The sequence below is a fragment of the Mugil cephalus genome, chromosome 6, assembly GCF_022458985.1.
Source record: "Mugil cephalus isolate CIBA_MC_2020 chromosome 6, CIBA_Mcephalus_1.1, whole genome shotgun sequence".
Taxonomy (NCBI): Eukaryota; Metazoa; Chordata; class Actinopteri; order Mugiliformes; family Mugilidae; genus Mugil; species Mugil cephalus.
Genome location: NC_061775.1, coordinates 1,695,948 through 1,713,109, shown reverse-complemented (window position 1 = coordinate 1,713,109; position 17,162 = coordinate 1,695,948). Strand labels below are relative to the sequence as shown.

The 17,162-nt window shown below is 37.8% G+C and overlaps 1 protein-coding gene across 1 annotated transcript; it reads left to right on the top strand.

The window, feature by feature from the left end:
• Nucleotides 1-163: 163 nt before the first annotated feature.
• adgrl4 (adhesion G protein-coupled receptor L4) lies at nt 164-15,496 on the top strand. Its single transcript, XM_047588039.1, has 16 exons — nt 164-330; nt 722-868; nt 3,270-3,419; nt 4,013-4,165; nt 4,508-4,578; nt 5,951-6,130; nt 6,546-6,729; nt 6,894-7,007; nt 7,379-7,578; nt 11,336-11,515; nt 12,849-13,052; nt 13,353-13,573; nt 13,840-13,906; nt 14,039-14,130; nt 14,326-14,494; nt 15,008-15,496. Exons 1-16 carry the CDS (start codon nt 285-287, stop codon nt 15,068-15,070), a joined length of 2,241 nt encoding a protein of 746 aa, XP_047443995.1. The 5' UTR covers nt 164-284; the 3' UTR covers nt 15,071-15,496.
• Nucleotides 15,497-17,162: the final 1,666 nt, after the last annotated feature.

The window sequence follows — 17,162 nt, the reverse complement described above, 5'->3', positions numbered from 1 at the left end:
CAAAATGGCAACAAAAAGTCAATGTGTTGACAAAAAAAATGACTGAATGCTGCTCTAACTCCTTTTATATTTGAGGTAAAATGGAGACAGATGAGAAGAGTGCACGTAGGACCCTGTGTGGTTGGTGAAGGGACCGGGCCGAGTGTTTGTGAAGGCAGATTAAAGATCAGGACAGGAAGGGCCAGGTTTAGGGAAACAGGAAACCTGATGCAAGGAAATGGACTACGTCACCAGCCAGCCCACCACAGTCTGTGCTGAAAGTAAAATCCAGTCCCAACACCATTATGGAGTCTTTACGCAAGTCACCAATGAAACTTCTACTTTTGACAGGTATGTGGACTTATCTATACTATAGAGTGTCAAGTGACTTAATTATTAGACATATATATATATATATATGTTTCTGTTTATTTGGTATCCATTGGTATTAACTGCTATTAATTAAGTTCTTAAATCATTTAAAACTATAATATAAATTGAACTGAAACCAGTATGTTTGTGTTGCTATCTAAAATATAGTCAATAGTTTAACCCATGTTCGGTGGATTATTTTACTGACAGTGCTGCTGTTATATAACAGGTTAACACAGCCAAGGAGTAGGATATTTTGGAACGTCAGATCCTCAGAAATTCAATAAAAAGCCGTATCACTAAATGGTTTGGAATATTAATGTCTTGGGATAAAATTAACCCAGACACCGTGTCTCTTGTGTCTACGCAGCATGGCTCTCAAGTCTGATGGACCCAAGCAGCCTTTCTGACATATGCAATTCTTGTCACGAATTTGCGACATGTAAGGCCCTGAATGGATCAAATGCCTGCTTCTGTAAGCAAGGATATACCGGAGATGGAACAACTTTTTGCAGTGGTAAATATGAACTCACAAATCCACCAACATATTATCCTCAATGATGCAATAATACACTGAGCCGTGTGCGTAGCTGCCAAGAACGCCTCTTCTATTTTAGGAGACCTTTTGTTGCTTGTGTCCGCTCTTCATAGTTTTACACAGTAAAGTAGTAGGCTAACGTTTGGACAGGGGAGGGTTAATGCAACATTTTTAAGTCTAATGAGTTGACTGAGCAGTGCAAAATAATTTGGATGGAAGATGATAAAAGTAATCACTAGTCATTGCAAAGCTTCTTAAGAATCTTCTTAAGCTCCTAAGATGATGACAAAAACACGTTGAGTTTTTCTCAAGACTTAAAAAGGGATTATCTGTGGTTATTTGCAGAAATCATCACGATCTGTACAGAGCTGTTCTTTTGGAATCACTTATCTCCATTTAACTCAAAGAAGTCCACAGTCCAAAGTAGCAAATCAGCTCCTTTAAAGATTTTTAAGTACGTGAAAACTTTCTTCCAGCTCATTTTGTGTAAATGTGCTTGATGATTAAATAAGCTGGAAGAAGAAGACAATTAGTGTAAGTAATTTGAACAACTTCTGCTCTTGTGCACTTCTGGGTCAACCGTTTGGATTGGATAGACCAGCTGTGGTAGTCTGGACTTAAATTTACAAAACAGCCACAAAACAGCTTTATTGGCAACATGTTTTAATGGCGGGCCTTGCCTTTCAGTTAGCATTGTTTCTCCTGCCATGCTTCTGGGCTGTGTAGAATTCCTGGAACAATTGACTTTTCCTGACTAACCTGACACAGCGCAGCTTACATATCCCAAAAGTCAATTAAAATGTGAGGAATACAACAGTAAAGTAGATGAAACATGTTTTCTTTAAAATGAAGTTATTAATGTGTGAGTTATCTGCTTTATCAACTGTCCTTACATTACAACCAAGTTAAACAAAACTATAATTATGGCAATAAACTCAGAGAAACCACTTACAACTACAACTAATAAATTAATCACCAACATATTTTTAACTGCAAAGTGACAACACAGCAGATGGATTCTATGCTTGAAGTACAAGCATCAAAGACATCAAAGTGAAATCATAAAATTCATGGGTGACATGTTTGTGCGACAGTGACAGTTTAAGTGTCCCGTGTGTTATGGAGGTATTTCCTCCTTGAATATACTCACCTCCCCCATCGGAGAAGAGGATTTCCCTTGCTGCACAGCATTTGTGCAAAAGGTGCAGACGAGAGGAAGAACAGAGCGTTCATCATACCTAGACAAGCGAAAAACAACAGTGGAAAGTCTTACCAGGTCATTTCCAATAAACCAGGGGAACCGGAGACGGAAGGTGTGTTTGGAAATGAAGCTGGGACAGCACTTTCTGAAATCGGCATCCGTAAACGAGTCAAAAATATTGGAAGTGCTGTGAATCCTGCACAAACAGCTGCTCAGCGATCACAAAATAAGGAAAACAATCAAATCTCCATGTAAGTTATAGCTATCCGAGGTTTTAATCAAGACTGGTGGCCCAAGACAACACAACTAAGCTTAATCAAGTTCAACTCCACACCAGGGCCCATGATCTGAATCAAGAGTTATACTCAATGAGTTACTCAATGTGACAGTTACTGTGGCGCTCAGTCACCAAAACTACACCTGTATGATAGAAAAAAAGATTTATGGGGTGAATGTTTTGATTTTCTGAGTTCCAACTGTTACTCTAAATGATGTTGGAATACTTGTTTGTGGAAAACAGATGTTCATGTCAAGAAATGCTGTCTCCATGGCCTTTACAGCATATGATGGTGATTTTAGGGTTTTAAGTTAATCATTAAGGATTAACATTTTGCTGTCAAAGAAGCAGTTTCACTACGATGGTTGAGTCATCTTGCATTACAGTTTATAAGTCGAATGGGAACTAATTTGTTCTTAAAAAAGGAGAGCCATGATTTACAAGATTTACATTTCCTGTCACAGCACCTCCAACTTTCTGAGCATGCTGAGAGGGAGACACACTTACATGCACAAAAGGCTTTGTCATTTCTCATTTCCATTTACAAATTCACAGTTGCCACATTTCTGTTATGTATTGTCAGGCCCCTTGCAAAATGTATGAGTTAAAACAGAAGTAGTGTCAAGTTATTTATTTTTTTTACATCTAAATACATTTCCCTGAATTTTAATTTGAAACCAAAATTAGGAATAGGTCTAGGACTTTCCTACTTGTTTCTACTCATTAATGTGCCATCCAGTTACTACCATCCAGTTAAATCTGCAAAGATGCTTCTTTTCCTTAGCTCATACGATTTCATTTTCTAAAGAGACTATAAAGATTTCAAGCCTACATCAATGTTTTTTTCTTATTTTATTCTGAACTCACCAGGTTTAAGTTCCATCCTTGTTTTTTCACCACAGATGACGACGAGTGCAACAATGTGACTAATATCTGCGGGGACAGGGGGATTTGTAACAACACAGAGGGCAGCTACAACTGCACATGTAAATCTGGATACACATCAACGGGACGAGACCAGTTCCAGACCAACGATGGCACTGAATGCATCGGTAATGTCTCGTTGAATTTGCTTGCAATTACGTTTACAGAAATGTGTTTCTGTTACAAAATGATTCAAATGTGTAGCATGTATTGTCAGAGCACCTCACACGCAAATATCACTTACAGTGTGTGTGACACAGTACCCGTTCTGTTTCGTTGTACAGAGGATTAATATAATGGAGGTGATTTTTTCCCTCGACCTTTTACTTCCTTCCCATCTGCTGCTGTGAGAAACCATCTGAGATCTTTTGCTTATTTTGCACCACAAGAGAACAGCACCTTTCTCCCCCCATGCAGCAGAATGAAATATTGCTGCAGATATCTAATAGAATGTCACACCGGTTTAACACAGATTTAGAAACATGTATCTTATTTTAGAAGTTGATTTATGAATGTGTAACATGCATGCAATAATATTAGACTGTTTTCCTTATTTTCGCTTATTAGATTACTAGTATCAGTATTTCAAGGGAGAAATACGACAGATGTTTGTGTGCGAGGTTTGTCAGCCAGAATTTGAGTTAAGAGAGCATCACTTCACATCACACAAATCAAATTGTGTTGCCATAGTGGAGCTGAACTCTTCATTTGCATCTTTCAGATATTGATGAATGCAAGTCAGAACAGAAGAAGTGTGGACCGTACTCACACTGCCATAATACGAATGGGTCTTTCTATTGCACGTGTCAGCGTGATTACATCCCAACGTCAGGCGTTAAGCACTTTCATCCAACTGAAAGTGTAACATGTAAAGGTCGGTATGAGGACGGAGAAGCACGCAAACACGCTAACACACAACACACTCACCCTGGTGCTCACGTTCAAGGACATTCATCTTTTTCTTCCTTTTTTTTGTTCTTTACCAGTCAAACAAACACAATAAGCACAGCCAATTTAAGCATTTTGGGGTTCAGATCCAGTCTATTATGCAATACATCAAGTAAATGGTGCAATCCTGACTTCAGTTTTAAGCAGTGCTGATGACTAACAGAGAGATGTGATGTGATGCCAGTGCAGCTGTTTTGTAGCAACTTTCATCCTGGTGAAATCACTGAAGTAAATTAAAGTGATACTTTGGCAACTGGTTGTTTTTCAGAGCATCCCCAAAAATACTGCCATGACAACATTGGATGCATGACACAGACTGTCAACAAAACACTCGAATATGTAAGTACCACTCCTTGGACACCCGCCAAATATGGTTAAAATAGATATGAAGACGCTGCCCTCTGTTGGAGAGAATGAAGATGAGATTAAACAAACTGAAACTATATTGTACAATAACAAGGACACACAACACTGGCCATGATTCAACCTGCAGCACCAGCAGTTTCAGAGCTGCATCGCTGGACCTTACCTCACTTCTTTAGCCACCTACAGACAAGAAGAGGAACAGCAGCAGTTTAGGACCGTGCAGGACTAACATGTACAGTATTTGTATAGCATCCACAGCCAAATGTAGTATTTTTATGACTAGAATGTACAATCATGGTTTGTGTCACCCACTGTTCCCTGGAATGTTCTCATGAAGCAGTCTCTGGTTAGGTGACTATACCTACACATACTCTACATGGGCTCAGGAGCCCAACGGCAAAACTGAATGGTACAAGACACAATCCATGTATTTATGTTTAGAAAGAAGAACATTTGGGGTTTTACAGCATTAAATTGTGTGTATTTTCCAGGGAAGCATAGCATGTGAAGGAATATATTCTATTTTATATTTATGTCAACCAGTGCAAAAAACAAAACAAAGCATTAACACTACTTGTTTGCAAGTGTTATATATATTTAAATTGCTGGTGCTGCTGTAGGTAGATCTTTCCTGTAGGAAAACTGTTTCTGTTTCATAATGACAAACTATTTTTGCCACTATAGTGAATAATCAACTTGCTAAATATGCACAGTTGTGAGTTTGAGGCAAAGCCACATAAATGCTTAATATATATAAAAAATATTAATAATTGCCACATTTGGTCATTCCATTGTCTGTATCGCACAAAAATGAACACACAGTTAAGCATTAATTAAAGGACCAGTGTATAAACCAGAGGTTGTGTTTTCAAAACCAAGGGAATACTCCTTTTCCAAGTGTATAGGACAATCTTAAGTGCCACTGCAGTGATAAAAGGTGAAACGTTTTCTAGAGAAAAAGGAACATTTCTGTGTTTTTGCTGACGAGCAGCAATTGTGTAACTGTGGACCGTGTCAACTGTGTCAAAATGGATGAATGAATGTGAACCAAACAAGTTCTGTGTTAGTCAAAAAGGGCTTTGCTTGGTTTGACCATGCTGGGATACTGGGAAACTTGGTGGTCTCAGTGGAAGACGTCCCACTCCCTGCGTAGACATGAAAGGATCATTCTAATCTGAAGGAAATTCTTAGTTACAGGCCATTATAGGGTTGTGAAAGCATAATTATGCTATAGAGTCCCATAAATCCTGCACACTGGCCTTTTAGTAAGCCATGAAAATCTGACATAATTCAAGACTCTTACTCTCTGACATATTTGATTACAAATACTTCTTTCCCTTTCTAGATGAGCAACCTCACAGAGCCCCATAGCCTACTGAAAGAAATTGCCAACCAGACGTCTGGCGAACTTACCTCAGTGGAAGTGATCGCATATGTTGAAGTCCTGAGTCAATCCGTATCAACACTGGCTGCTGGAGAGAAGGATTACGCTGTCAAACCATCTGCCATCAACTCAACCCTTTCAGTAATCTTTGTTTACCATTCTTGTATCTCAGTCAACAGTTGAAGTTCTGCCTGCTCTGCAGTTATGCTTTGAACTAAGAAAGAAATAGCACCCCATACAGTCCAGTTTCTTCTTGTACAGTACAGCTGTACAGTGAAGATGCAATGGAATATTATGTTGTGAAACATTTAAATAATATTTTTACTAAACTACTGAAAAGTTTCCCTAAAATTTAACAATCATCGGGCACCAGTGTTGCCCACTGACCTTTCCATTGCACAATAAAGCAGAAGCGTCATCATATCCTTTAATTACTGAAATACCAAACCAATGTAAACACTGTGCTCTAACCTCACCTAATTAAAAACATATCACAGTACAGCCATAGATTACAAGCTGTACACATGTCATGCTGAATATATTTTTTTCCAAACAGAAACTAGTGAAAGCGGTAAACAACCTGGTGGAGAAAGACGAACTGGTGGCTTGGAGCAGAATGAAAGAAGAGCGACGTGAACATACCATCACCAAACTGCTGCACGCTGTTGAAGAAAGTGCTCTGTCTTTGGCCAAGAGCTACAAAACCCCTACTGAGCTCAGAATCAGAGCTACCGAGATGGGTAAGATCATTATTAACTCACAGAGAGCTCTTACAGACACTCAAATTATGTTAAATTATCCTGCAATTTATTCCCACCTGCGTGCAGGAAAGTGAGGTTTTTGGATAATTGTCATTTTCATACCTTTAATTTCCTTGATACCTTTTTTTAATCCTCAACCACAGAATTAAAACTGTTCACGTTTGATGCTCGTCACACAAAAGCCAATCTGTCTGCTACCATGGGAGGAGATTATATAAATCTAACACCGAAACCAAGACCAGAGGAGGACAGAAACGGTAAAGCGACTAGGGTTATATACTTCCAAGAATGTCGCTGACTAACCCTTTCCCTGTATTGCAAGTATTTATTTATTACACAACACCCTTTTCTATGAATCTTTTCTGTTTTGTTCTAAACATGACATATAGCGCAACAAACAAGACATGAGATCATATTTGGATGTCGTAAAGTAACTGCCTTGTGAACTCCTCTTTATAATTTCAAGCAACCAAATAAATACATTTTACAAGTAAATGTACACTGAACAGTTGGTTGTTTCTGATACATATCCAAACTAATAATTTACAACCACGAGAGTTCACTGAAAAATCCAATAAGTCTCACTCCCTCCTGACGTTTTCTTTTTTTTTTTCTTTTTGTCCATCAGGAAGTGTGTCAGTGGTGTTTGTGCGATATGACAGCATCAGTGACATCCTGAAGCCGAGCAGTGACCCAGGTGTCACTGACTACTCACGGTATGCAGGAACAGGGGAAATCACTGTCAACTCCCAAGTCATAGCAGCAGCCATCAAACCTGCTGACGTTTACCAACTTGACCATGTCACCTTCACTCTGAGACACACTGAGGTAAAGACTATACAGACTTCTGTATAGTTGCACTGTTGTCCATAGCTGGACTCTTCCTATCTACATATATAGGGAATGTCCCACGCAATATACATATACACACACACACACACACACACACACATAGATGACTCAAAAGCTATTACATGGGCTGCATGGGCTATTCCCTCATTAATCCTGAATCCTGAATCCTGAAAAGGTCTGGAGTTGATTCCAGGTGCAGCATTTGCATTTAGAAGCTGTTGCTGTGAACCCAAACATGCAGTCAAAGAAGAACTCAATGAAAGTATGAAACTACTTTTAGCCTGAAAAAAGACAAAATGCGTCAGACAGATAGCTGAAATGTGGCCAAATCATCAGTTTGGTACACTCAGGGAAAAAAAGAGCCCACTGGTTAGCTCAGGAACTCAAAAGGGCCTGGGTGATCACAGGGTTCTTTCCATGGTGATGAAAAATCCCTTCACAACATCCACCCAAGTGAAGAACATTCTCCAGGAAGTAGGTGTATCAGTACCCAAGTCTACAATAACCATTAGACTTTGTGAGAGTAAATACAGAGGGTTCACCACAAGGTGGAAACCAATCAGTCTCAAAAAGAATATCAGTAACAGGACACAAACTAGGTCTGTGTTTTTGTACATTCATTTTTTCAAGTAGAATTACCCAACAGGTATTATTCACAGGCAAATAAAGAAAATATCTGTAAAAAATTCAGCAGTAGTGGGACTGATTACATATTACAAACAATACATTAATCACCCACTTAAATCATTGACTTCAGTACAGGACATTGAATGAAAATAAACTTACACAAGACGCCACGTAAACCTAAAGCTGGTTGGAAGGGACAATGCCCCTTCTCCTTTTATACACTGCTTAAACGAGATTAAAAAAAATAATAATAATAATAAAAAAAAAAAACAATAAAAAAAAAGAAAAACAACTAATTCTTCATTGTCACCACATTGAGGCTGGAGTAGTGTAGCAATCGGCTAACGCCGTTAGCATTACCTTCTACACACCGATGCACACTCTCGGACGGCCACCAAACACCTCACAACAACACTACACAGAGACTAATGCACTCGTTAATGTATTGGTCACTACGGCTTTCATTTTCCGTTGCAAAACTTAGCGAGCTACTAACTTACCCGGAGACCACTGTTGCACCAACCCCAAACCAATTCTTCCGAAACTGCATGCACGCCAAAAGAGAAAAGTAACTGGAACTGTTTCGCCCGCGGCAGAGACTGGAGCGGCTCGATTTGCGATCCCCACCTGGTGGCCACAACTCGAAACTACACCGCATATTGAAACTTCACAACATTATTCTTTCTTTTGAACTGCAATTACCGGTTTCACTATTTAACCTCTGAACTATTATACCACAAGGGTTACACTAAGATCAACCTGTACGGGAATGATGGGAAGAAGAAAGTATGCAGAACGCTTGAAACAGGTCATGATCCAAAGCAAATGCAAACATGTGGTGGCATTGCAATGCATGGGCAAGCATGACATCCAGTGGCACTAGGTCATTAGTGTTTACTGATGATGTGACAGGGAAAAAAAGAGCCGAATAAATTCTAAAGCTCAGATTCAACCAAATGCTAAGTGTATTGGACAGCGCTTCACAGTATGGACAATGACCCAAAACATGCTGTAAAAGCAATCCAGGATTTTTTTAAGCCTACGAAGTGGAATATTCTGCAATGTCTGAGTCTATCACCAGATTTCAAACCTGTCAATCACGCATTTCACTTGTTTAAGACAAGACTTCAGGCAGAAAGACCCACAAACAAGGAACAACTAAAGACAGATGAAGTTAATCAGAATCAAAAAATAAATAAATAAAATTTATCCCTGCGGGTCAATTAGGAGGGCAAAGAGCCGTCCATAAATTTAAAGAACAAAAGTGGGTGAGCAAAAGCAGTATGTTGTGTGCAATGGCCTGCCTGCTGCCAGTTTCAGAAAAGTGAGATGAACTAATATATAAAAAAAAATATGTAAACAACAATATGCAAAAAATGTAAAATAGCAAATTTGGTACGGCAATAAACAATGTGAAGCATGGATTCAATTAAGAGTGACATTGTAATATTGCATATGAGGACATAGTGATACTGAAAAGGCCTGGCAAAACATCGTAAAGGAGGAAACCCAGCATTAGCTGATGTCCATGGGTTGCAGACTTCAGGAAGTCATTGCCTGCGAAGGACACTCAACAATACTTATTTTATTCATAGTAATGTTAATTTGTCCAATTACTTTAGAGCCCCTGAAATAAGGAGATGTTGTTTAAAAATGGTTGCTATTCCTTAGGTCATAGGATTTAATAGGATATTTTTGTTTAACCACTTGAATTTAACTTGAAAGTCTGCACTTCCATTGCATCTCAGTAGTTTCATTTCAAATCCAATGTGGTAAAGTACAGAGCTCAAATCATGAAGAATGTGTCGCGTCCAAATATTTCCGGGCCTGACTGGATGTAAATACATACATACTGAATACATATATACAGTACAGCTTCTAAATGTGCACTGCTTCAAAAAGTAAATGTTTCTGTGCCAAAAAATCTGTCCCTGTTAGTACTGATGGGCGTTTATTCTATTACTCTTTGTCATCTTGTGTATTCCAGATATTTCCTGATAATGTCCATATTCCTATGTTGAGTTCACTGTATTGCTACTTTAAACTCAGTTGAAGTTTCTGAATCATTTGGCTTTTACCAACTAATAGGATCATGTTCAGCTCACCCTTCATTATTTCATCACATTTATCCTTGTTATTCTGGAGCCATCATTGTGTTGCTTTTGTTGAGAGGAATACCTTCCTTATTTCCAGATTGAGTGTGGCAGTAATCCACTAACTGCCAGAGTTTCCATTAAAGTCAAATTTAAACAAAGTCACATGGGAGGAACAGTTAGCGCTCTGTGTGAAGTTTTTCATGAAATTCTAGGATTTCGCTCTGTGCGTCTTGGCGATGACCTTTCATTTAAGGGGAAACGGTAGAGGAAACACAAAAGAGATGATGGGGAAAAGTGGGGTAATGAGATAAATAACCCTAAAAGTTAATGTACTGGTGTTTTCTTTTAAGATAATTAAAATGTATGAGAAGGAGAAATCATTATTTTTGTGGGCCCCTTGAGGTTTACGCCTAACAAAGGAGGTGTTGATTTATGTTGAGCAGTGAAAATTCTCTGCAAATTGCCTTTAAAGACCAACAATCAATAATTCGGGCTCTATTTTCATGCAGACACTTTTGGAGAAGAGATATTTTTTGGGTTGTTTATTTTTTCCTCATTTATTTGATGGGAAAAAAGTAAAAAAAAAAATAATATCTAAATTATAGAAACAAATGTTACACTAAATGTATGAGCACAAATATAAAGATAAACAAATCATACCATAGATATGTTATCTGTTTGTACTATTATATTACTACTAATGTGGTTCGTAAGAATCACTAGTTAAAGGACAACTGAACAAAGTCATGATACTGTCAGCACCTTCAAGTGAAAAAGAAATGCCAATGATGCCAAAAGCCAAAATAGTGAATCAATACAGACCACAAATTTAAAGATTTGAAACATAATGTCTGGCATATGTTGCATAGTTTATGTCGTTGCATACAGTTCACTCTTACCCGTTTTAACCTCCCACTGATATGCCTTCCCAAATAACTGCACTGCAAAAACTAATAAAAACTGCAGAATCCACAGTTAACAGCATCTTTGTTCCTCTCCATCCCCTGAAGCCCATAGATACTAAAGCTGATGTGACGAAGTGTGCCTTCTGGGAGTACGAGGCGGACAGCCTGCAGGGCCACTGGGCCACTCACGGCTGCAAGGCGCTTCACGTCAGCAGCAATGCAACCACCTGCTCCTGCAATCACCTCACACACTTTGCCATCCTCATGTCCTCTGGGCGCGCCAATGTAAGTGAAAAATTAAAGTACAACAGTACCAGTGCAAAGGTGGTCCTCCATAGTTTTAAATAGTTTATAGAGATTTTTATTATCACCGAGCTGGGTCTCCTATCTGTGAATAAGAGCTGATGCTTTGTAGTGAACAGGAAGAGTCTGTATTTATTTCATTTGTTTGCTGTAGTTAATTTAAAGCTTTGACTAAAATATTAAACAATAGTAATTGTATTTTTGGACGAGAAAAAAAAAATGCATAAAAATAAGGATTTTATGAAAGCAGCAAATGAAAAATTGCTTAGCATCACACATAGTTTTCATAATCGCTAAATCAGCATAACAAGGCTCAGAGTGAAACCAAATGAGGGAGCATTTGAGAGCCGTTTGGAAGCCTTAAGAGCCGACTCTTCTCAGGGAGTCGAAAAGAGACAAATCTTTGAAAAGAGCACATCATTAATCTGGAGTTTACACATTTTAGTGAATCGTTCAAACTTCTATCTGAATGACATTTTATCCAAATGTACATATAATTAAGATCAATTAATTTTACACAATTTTTACATTAATGTTTTACGACTATTTATTGCTTCCATTCAAATGCTTTTCCAGTTAATGTTCAACTTTTTATAGTCTTCAGGATTTAGTGATCCCATTTGTATGTGTCTGGTACGTATTTCAGATAATCTACAAAGTTTCAAATGCTTTATAGCTCTATATAGGAAGTTGTAGAATTTTCTCAGAGGAACACTAAATCTTTAAATTTAACTGAAAAAATTAGACTCTGTAGGTACAGGTGACTTTATTTGGATCAATACCATTGTTGATATAATACAAGACTAAGATGTTTTTTCTGAAGCTCTAAAACCGATCCTAACAGCTGAAGTCTGTCTGGACTGACAGATCCTAGAAGTGAGGTGACGGACTGCATACATTTGATACGAAAGAAACCTTAAGAGATAGCCACCCACTATTTTTAGATGAACTGAGATTTGCACTCAAACCTTGGAGCTTTCTCCCAACCCACTGTTCATTCTTGAATTCAAGCTGTGAATTTTATACTAAATGTCAACATAAAGGAGCTTTTCTTTATTGCAGTCATAAAACAGTCACTTCAGATATAAAAAAAACATGATCATTTTACATACTCTTTACTGTAATGACAGCAGACCACATGTCTGATTTATTAGGACCAGTAGAGGCCAGTATGTCTCCAAACCAACCTACTGGTGTAACGTCAGCCTATGCCTATGATACATGAAGTGATGCCAAGCAGAAAACACACCAAATTACAACTCCAACATACCATGAAACTGTGAATGAAACACCTCCCTTTCCATTTGCTTCTCAGCTGGTGGCCCACTATACCATCCTGACCCGCATCACCCAGCTGGGGATGATCATCTCCCTCATCTGTTTGTCCATGTGCATCTTTACCTTCTGGTTCTTCAGTGAGATCCAGAGCACCAGAACCACCATCCACAAGAACCTGTGCTGCAGCCTCTTCATGGCCGAGTTTATTTTCCTGGTGGGGATCAACATGAACACACATAAGGTGAGGATGCACAAACCAGATCTCCTGTTTACCTGAACAATGACGGATTTTATTCATTTAGATACAGTCTGTCACTTAGATCTGTGCAACATTAAATGTCACCATGACAGACATAATGCTAAAAGATTAGCATTATGTCTTCACATATTAGGTTAAACAAAAGAGTACGGCATTTATAATATATAAATACAATATTTTAATAAATATATATTTTTTAATAAAATGGCTAAATCTCTCTCTCTCTGTCTCTCTCTCTCTCTCTCTCTCTCTCTCTCTCTCTCTCTCATTCGCTCCTGGCAGCTTTTCTGCTCTGTGATTGCAGGACTGCTGCACTATTTCTTCCTTGCGGCCTTTGCCTGGATGTGCATCGAAGGCATCCATCTGTACCTAATAGTGGTTGGCGTCATCTACAACAAAGGCTTTCTTCACCGTAACTTTTATATTTTCGGCTATGGGAGCCCAGCAGTGGTGGTGGCCATCTCAGCAACACTGGGCTCTAAGTACTATGGCACAGATAAAGTGTAAGCCAGAGAAAGTTTAGCTGTTTTTTTGTTCTATACATACAGAACAAAAAGGTATAATACCGTTATTTCAAACTCATTCAGCATTGTTGAGGAATCAAGAAAAATAAATGAACTTAGATTAAACTAGGCCTACAAGGACATAAAACATGTTGAAGATGTTTGCACTCTTGGACAGAAATTAAGTTAATAACTGAAAAAGAGGTAGAAGAGGTAGTTTTATAATCAAAGAGGAGTCAACAAAAATGTAATGTTCTTTATTACAGGTGTTGGCTGAGCACAGAAAACCACTTCATATGGAGCTTCATTGGACCTGCATGTCTCATCATCCTGGTAAAGTCAGATGCCTTCGCAACATACAAAAAATGTTAAAGCATTAATTAAAATCAGCAAACAGAGACAGTCCCAAAAATAAATATTCATGCAATTCTGTGTGCCGTTTGTTTTGGTCGCTTTCCACTAAAGGTTAATCTCTTGGCTTTTGGAGTAATCATCTACAAGGTGTACCGGCATACTGCTGTGAAAAAGCCTGAAATCAGCCACTATGAAAACATCAGGTAGGATTATCTCCACTCCTGTTGAGTAGGTCAAAAAGTATTAAAAGTTGAGTTGTAAGTTCCTTATCTGGTGGATTATTAAGGTGTCATGTGGTGTTATTGCAGTATTAAGTTACTAATGACTTCTTTGTTGATTGAAAAGGGAGTTTTGCAGCGGTGTGTGTGGGGTGTTAAAATCACATATGTGCCCCTCAGGTCCTGTGCCCGTGGTGCCTTGGCTCTGCTGTTTGTGCTCGGTGCCACCTGGACCTTGGGAGTGCTTCACATTCTCAATGAGACGACACTCACTGCCTATTTGTTCACCATCACCAATGCTTTCCAAGGCATGTTCATCTTCATCTTCCTCTGTGTGCTGTCCCGAAAGGTAACATCTTATAATCCTCATTCTGGGTTCCTTCATATCATTTTAAAGGCTTTATTCATGTAATGATAAATATGTGGCTTTGGTTGGGCAGCCTGGTGGGGCAATATTTCCGAGTAAAAGTATAAAATAATATGACATGCAAAAGTACAAAATAATAATATACAAAAAATAATATACAGAATTTCTGTAAATGTATTTAGACCACATATTATATTATATTATATTATATTATATTATATTATATTATATTATATTATATTATACATAATAAAACTGCCAAGTTTGTAGCAATGCATGTTTAATGTACTGGTAAAAATGTTTCAAAGTAACATTTGTGAAATAAATACAGTACAGTATAGTAAACATATATATATATATATATAAATAAAGGTTATTCTATTGGATCAATTCGCAGGTATTTAATCACCTAATATATAATATAATATAATATAATATAATATAATATAATATAATATAATATAATATAATGCTGTTTTTTCTTTGTTGTTCCAGATCCAAGAGGAGTACTACAGGCTTTTCAAAAACGTGCCATGCTGTTTTGAATGCCTAAGATGAATTAATGCAGTCAAAGCCTGACCATCTGCACTCATACAATAATAGTCGACAGTACAGCTCTTCAATATCCTGTGACTCATGCTTTTGTTTTTTGGGAAAATGCAGTAGGAGGAATTGTTTGGTCGTACACATGTCTAATAAATGAGAACACGTAGCACTTGTAGTTTCTAACTGCCTTGTTTTCCTTTAAAAACACTAGAATCATCTGTATTGTTTTTTTGTTTTTTTAAAAAATACATACATATATCAACATTCTTCTGAGTAATAACATGAATTAAAAATTTTTGTCTATTTTCTGTTTAATTTAATACATTGGCAGTTATTAGCATTGCACTCCACATAGCCTGCACAGTCTCTGTCTTTGTTCCTTCCTGGTGTTTGAAATTGATTTGTAAATTATTAAAATGAATGTGGCAAACCGACAAATATCTGCTTTTGTGTGTAAAATCAATGGCCTCGTTAATGCATTCTTTTACTCCCCTTTCTGAGCAACACACAGTTAAGTGGACGGTAAATTAAATATGAATTATTGTGTTTCTACTACATGAGATATGGCGACTGTTGGATAGGCCAATGTCTCCATCTACTGGACATAATGAGGAACCCCATTTTTTCCACAAAAGCTTTCCTTTCACCTTGAGATTCAGAGAATTTCTCTTCATTGTATTTGTCTGCATGCTTGGAAACAAATAGAAAAATATACGCATTCTATCTTCAATACAGCGTGCTACTCAATCCATTTCCTGAGGAGTTTAAAAATAAACTGACCAAATTTAGGATATCACTGTTAAGTCTGTAGCCAGTTTATAAATTTGGTTATACCGCGGCCCATAGACCCTTTAATTACTTGTATAACAACAAATAATTTTAAATGAGAACTAACTTACCAGAGAGCCTGCTGTCTAGTCCATAGATGTAATATTAATGTACATATATTTGAGGGGTGAAATGAATGCATTCAAAATCTGTCCTTACATTAACCGAATGGAGACAAGACACCCGTGTTGAAATAATCATATCATTGAGAAGAAAACAGCATAAACTGCACATATGTATCACCTCTTAAGCCCAGCCACCAGACTAACTTTAGACAATCAGCCTTGTGCCCCTTTTAGACATTTTAACCGTAGTAGGTTTTCTTAGACGCCTAAAACTGTTTTGAATATTGTGCATGCATAAATTTAGCCAGTTGTACTTTGCGAAATAATTTTTTTCTGCAACGCATAAATAGGTCGTCCTGCCCTGCTGGGCAGAGCTGAAAGTGTGTACACAACTCTGCTGACTCTGGACTTCTTGTACTGGCAGTAAAAATCTAAACTTTAGCAGGTTTGTGTGATGTCTGTGCCCTCTACTGGCAACTTGTAATAAATAAAATGAAATAGTGGAGGAGCACATTCAAACGAAACCTAAGACAAAGGTAATGTGTATGATTACACAAGGGCCTCCTGTGTTGCGAAATCGGACCAAAACAAGAATAAACACTTATTGCCTCTTGATGTCATCACCCGCAGACTGCACGTAAAAGCAGAACTGTTTAAGGAGCCCTGTAGGTTGAGGCAGACTTTTAAAATTGCCATGAAGAGCAGTGATTTACCACATTATTCGTTGCATCCACCAGGAAAGCTTTGTGGTGCCAGGGGACAGTGTGTTGCAAATAATCCTGAAAACCATGACATGTATTAATATTTGGGAAGGAACATCCAGCGTATTCTCTTCCTTTACTCCACATGACTGGGACTCACTAGGGACTCACAAATGAATATGAATATGTGAATGTGAATATGTAAAGTCTATGTATCCCACTGGATATGTCCTCGCATTGATCTGATGAAAAAAAAAAATAAAAAAAAAATTGTTTGCTTCATTTTCTGATCTCTGAAATTTTTAAATACTTGAAATAATCCATATTTTATGTTATCCTAACCATAACTCTCTTGACAATATTATCCACAATATGACTAAAAAACTAATTGGTGGGTCTTTTAAGTGAAATTAACATATCTCAACCACAATCACAAGAGTTCACATACTGTTCATGTCACTCTGACAATATCACAGGTCAACATGGCCCTACTTTAGAGAGCTTGTGTTT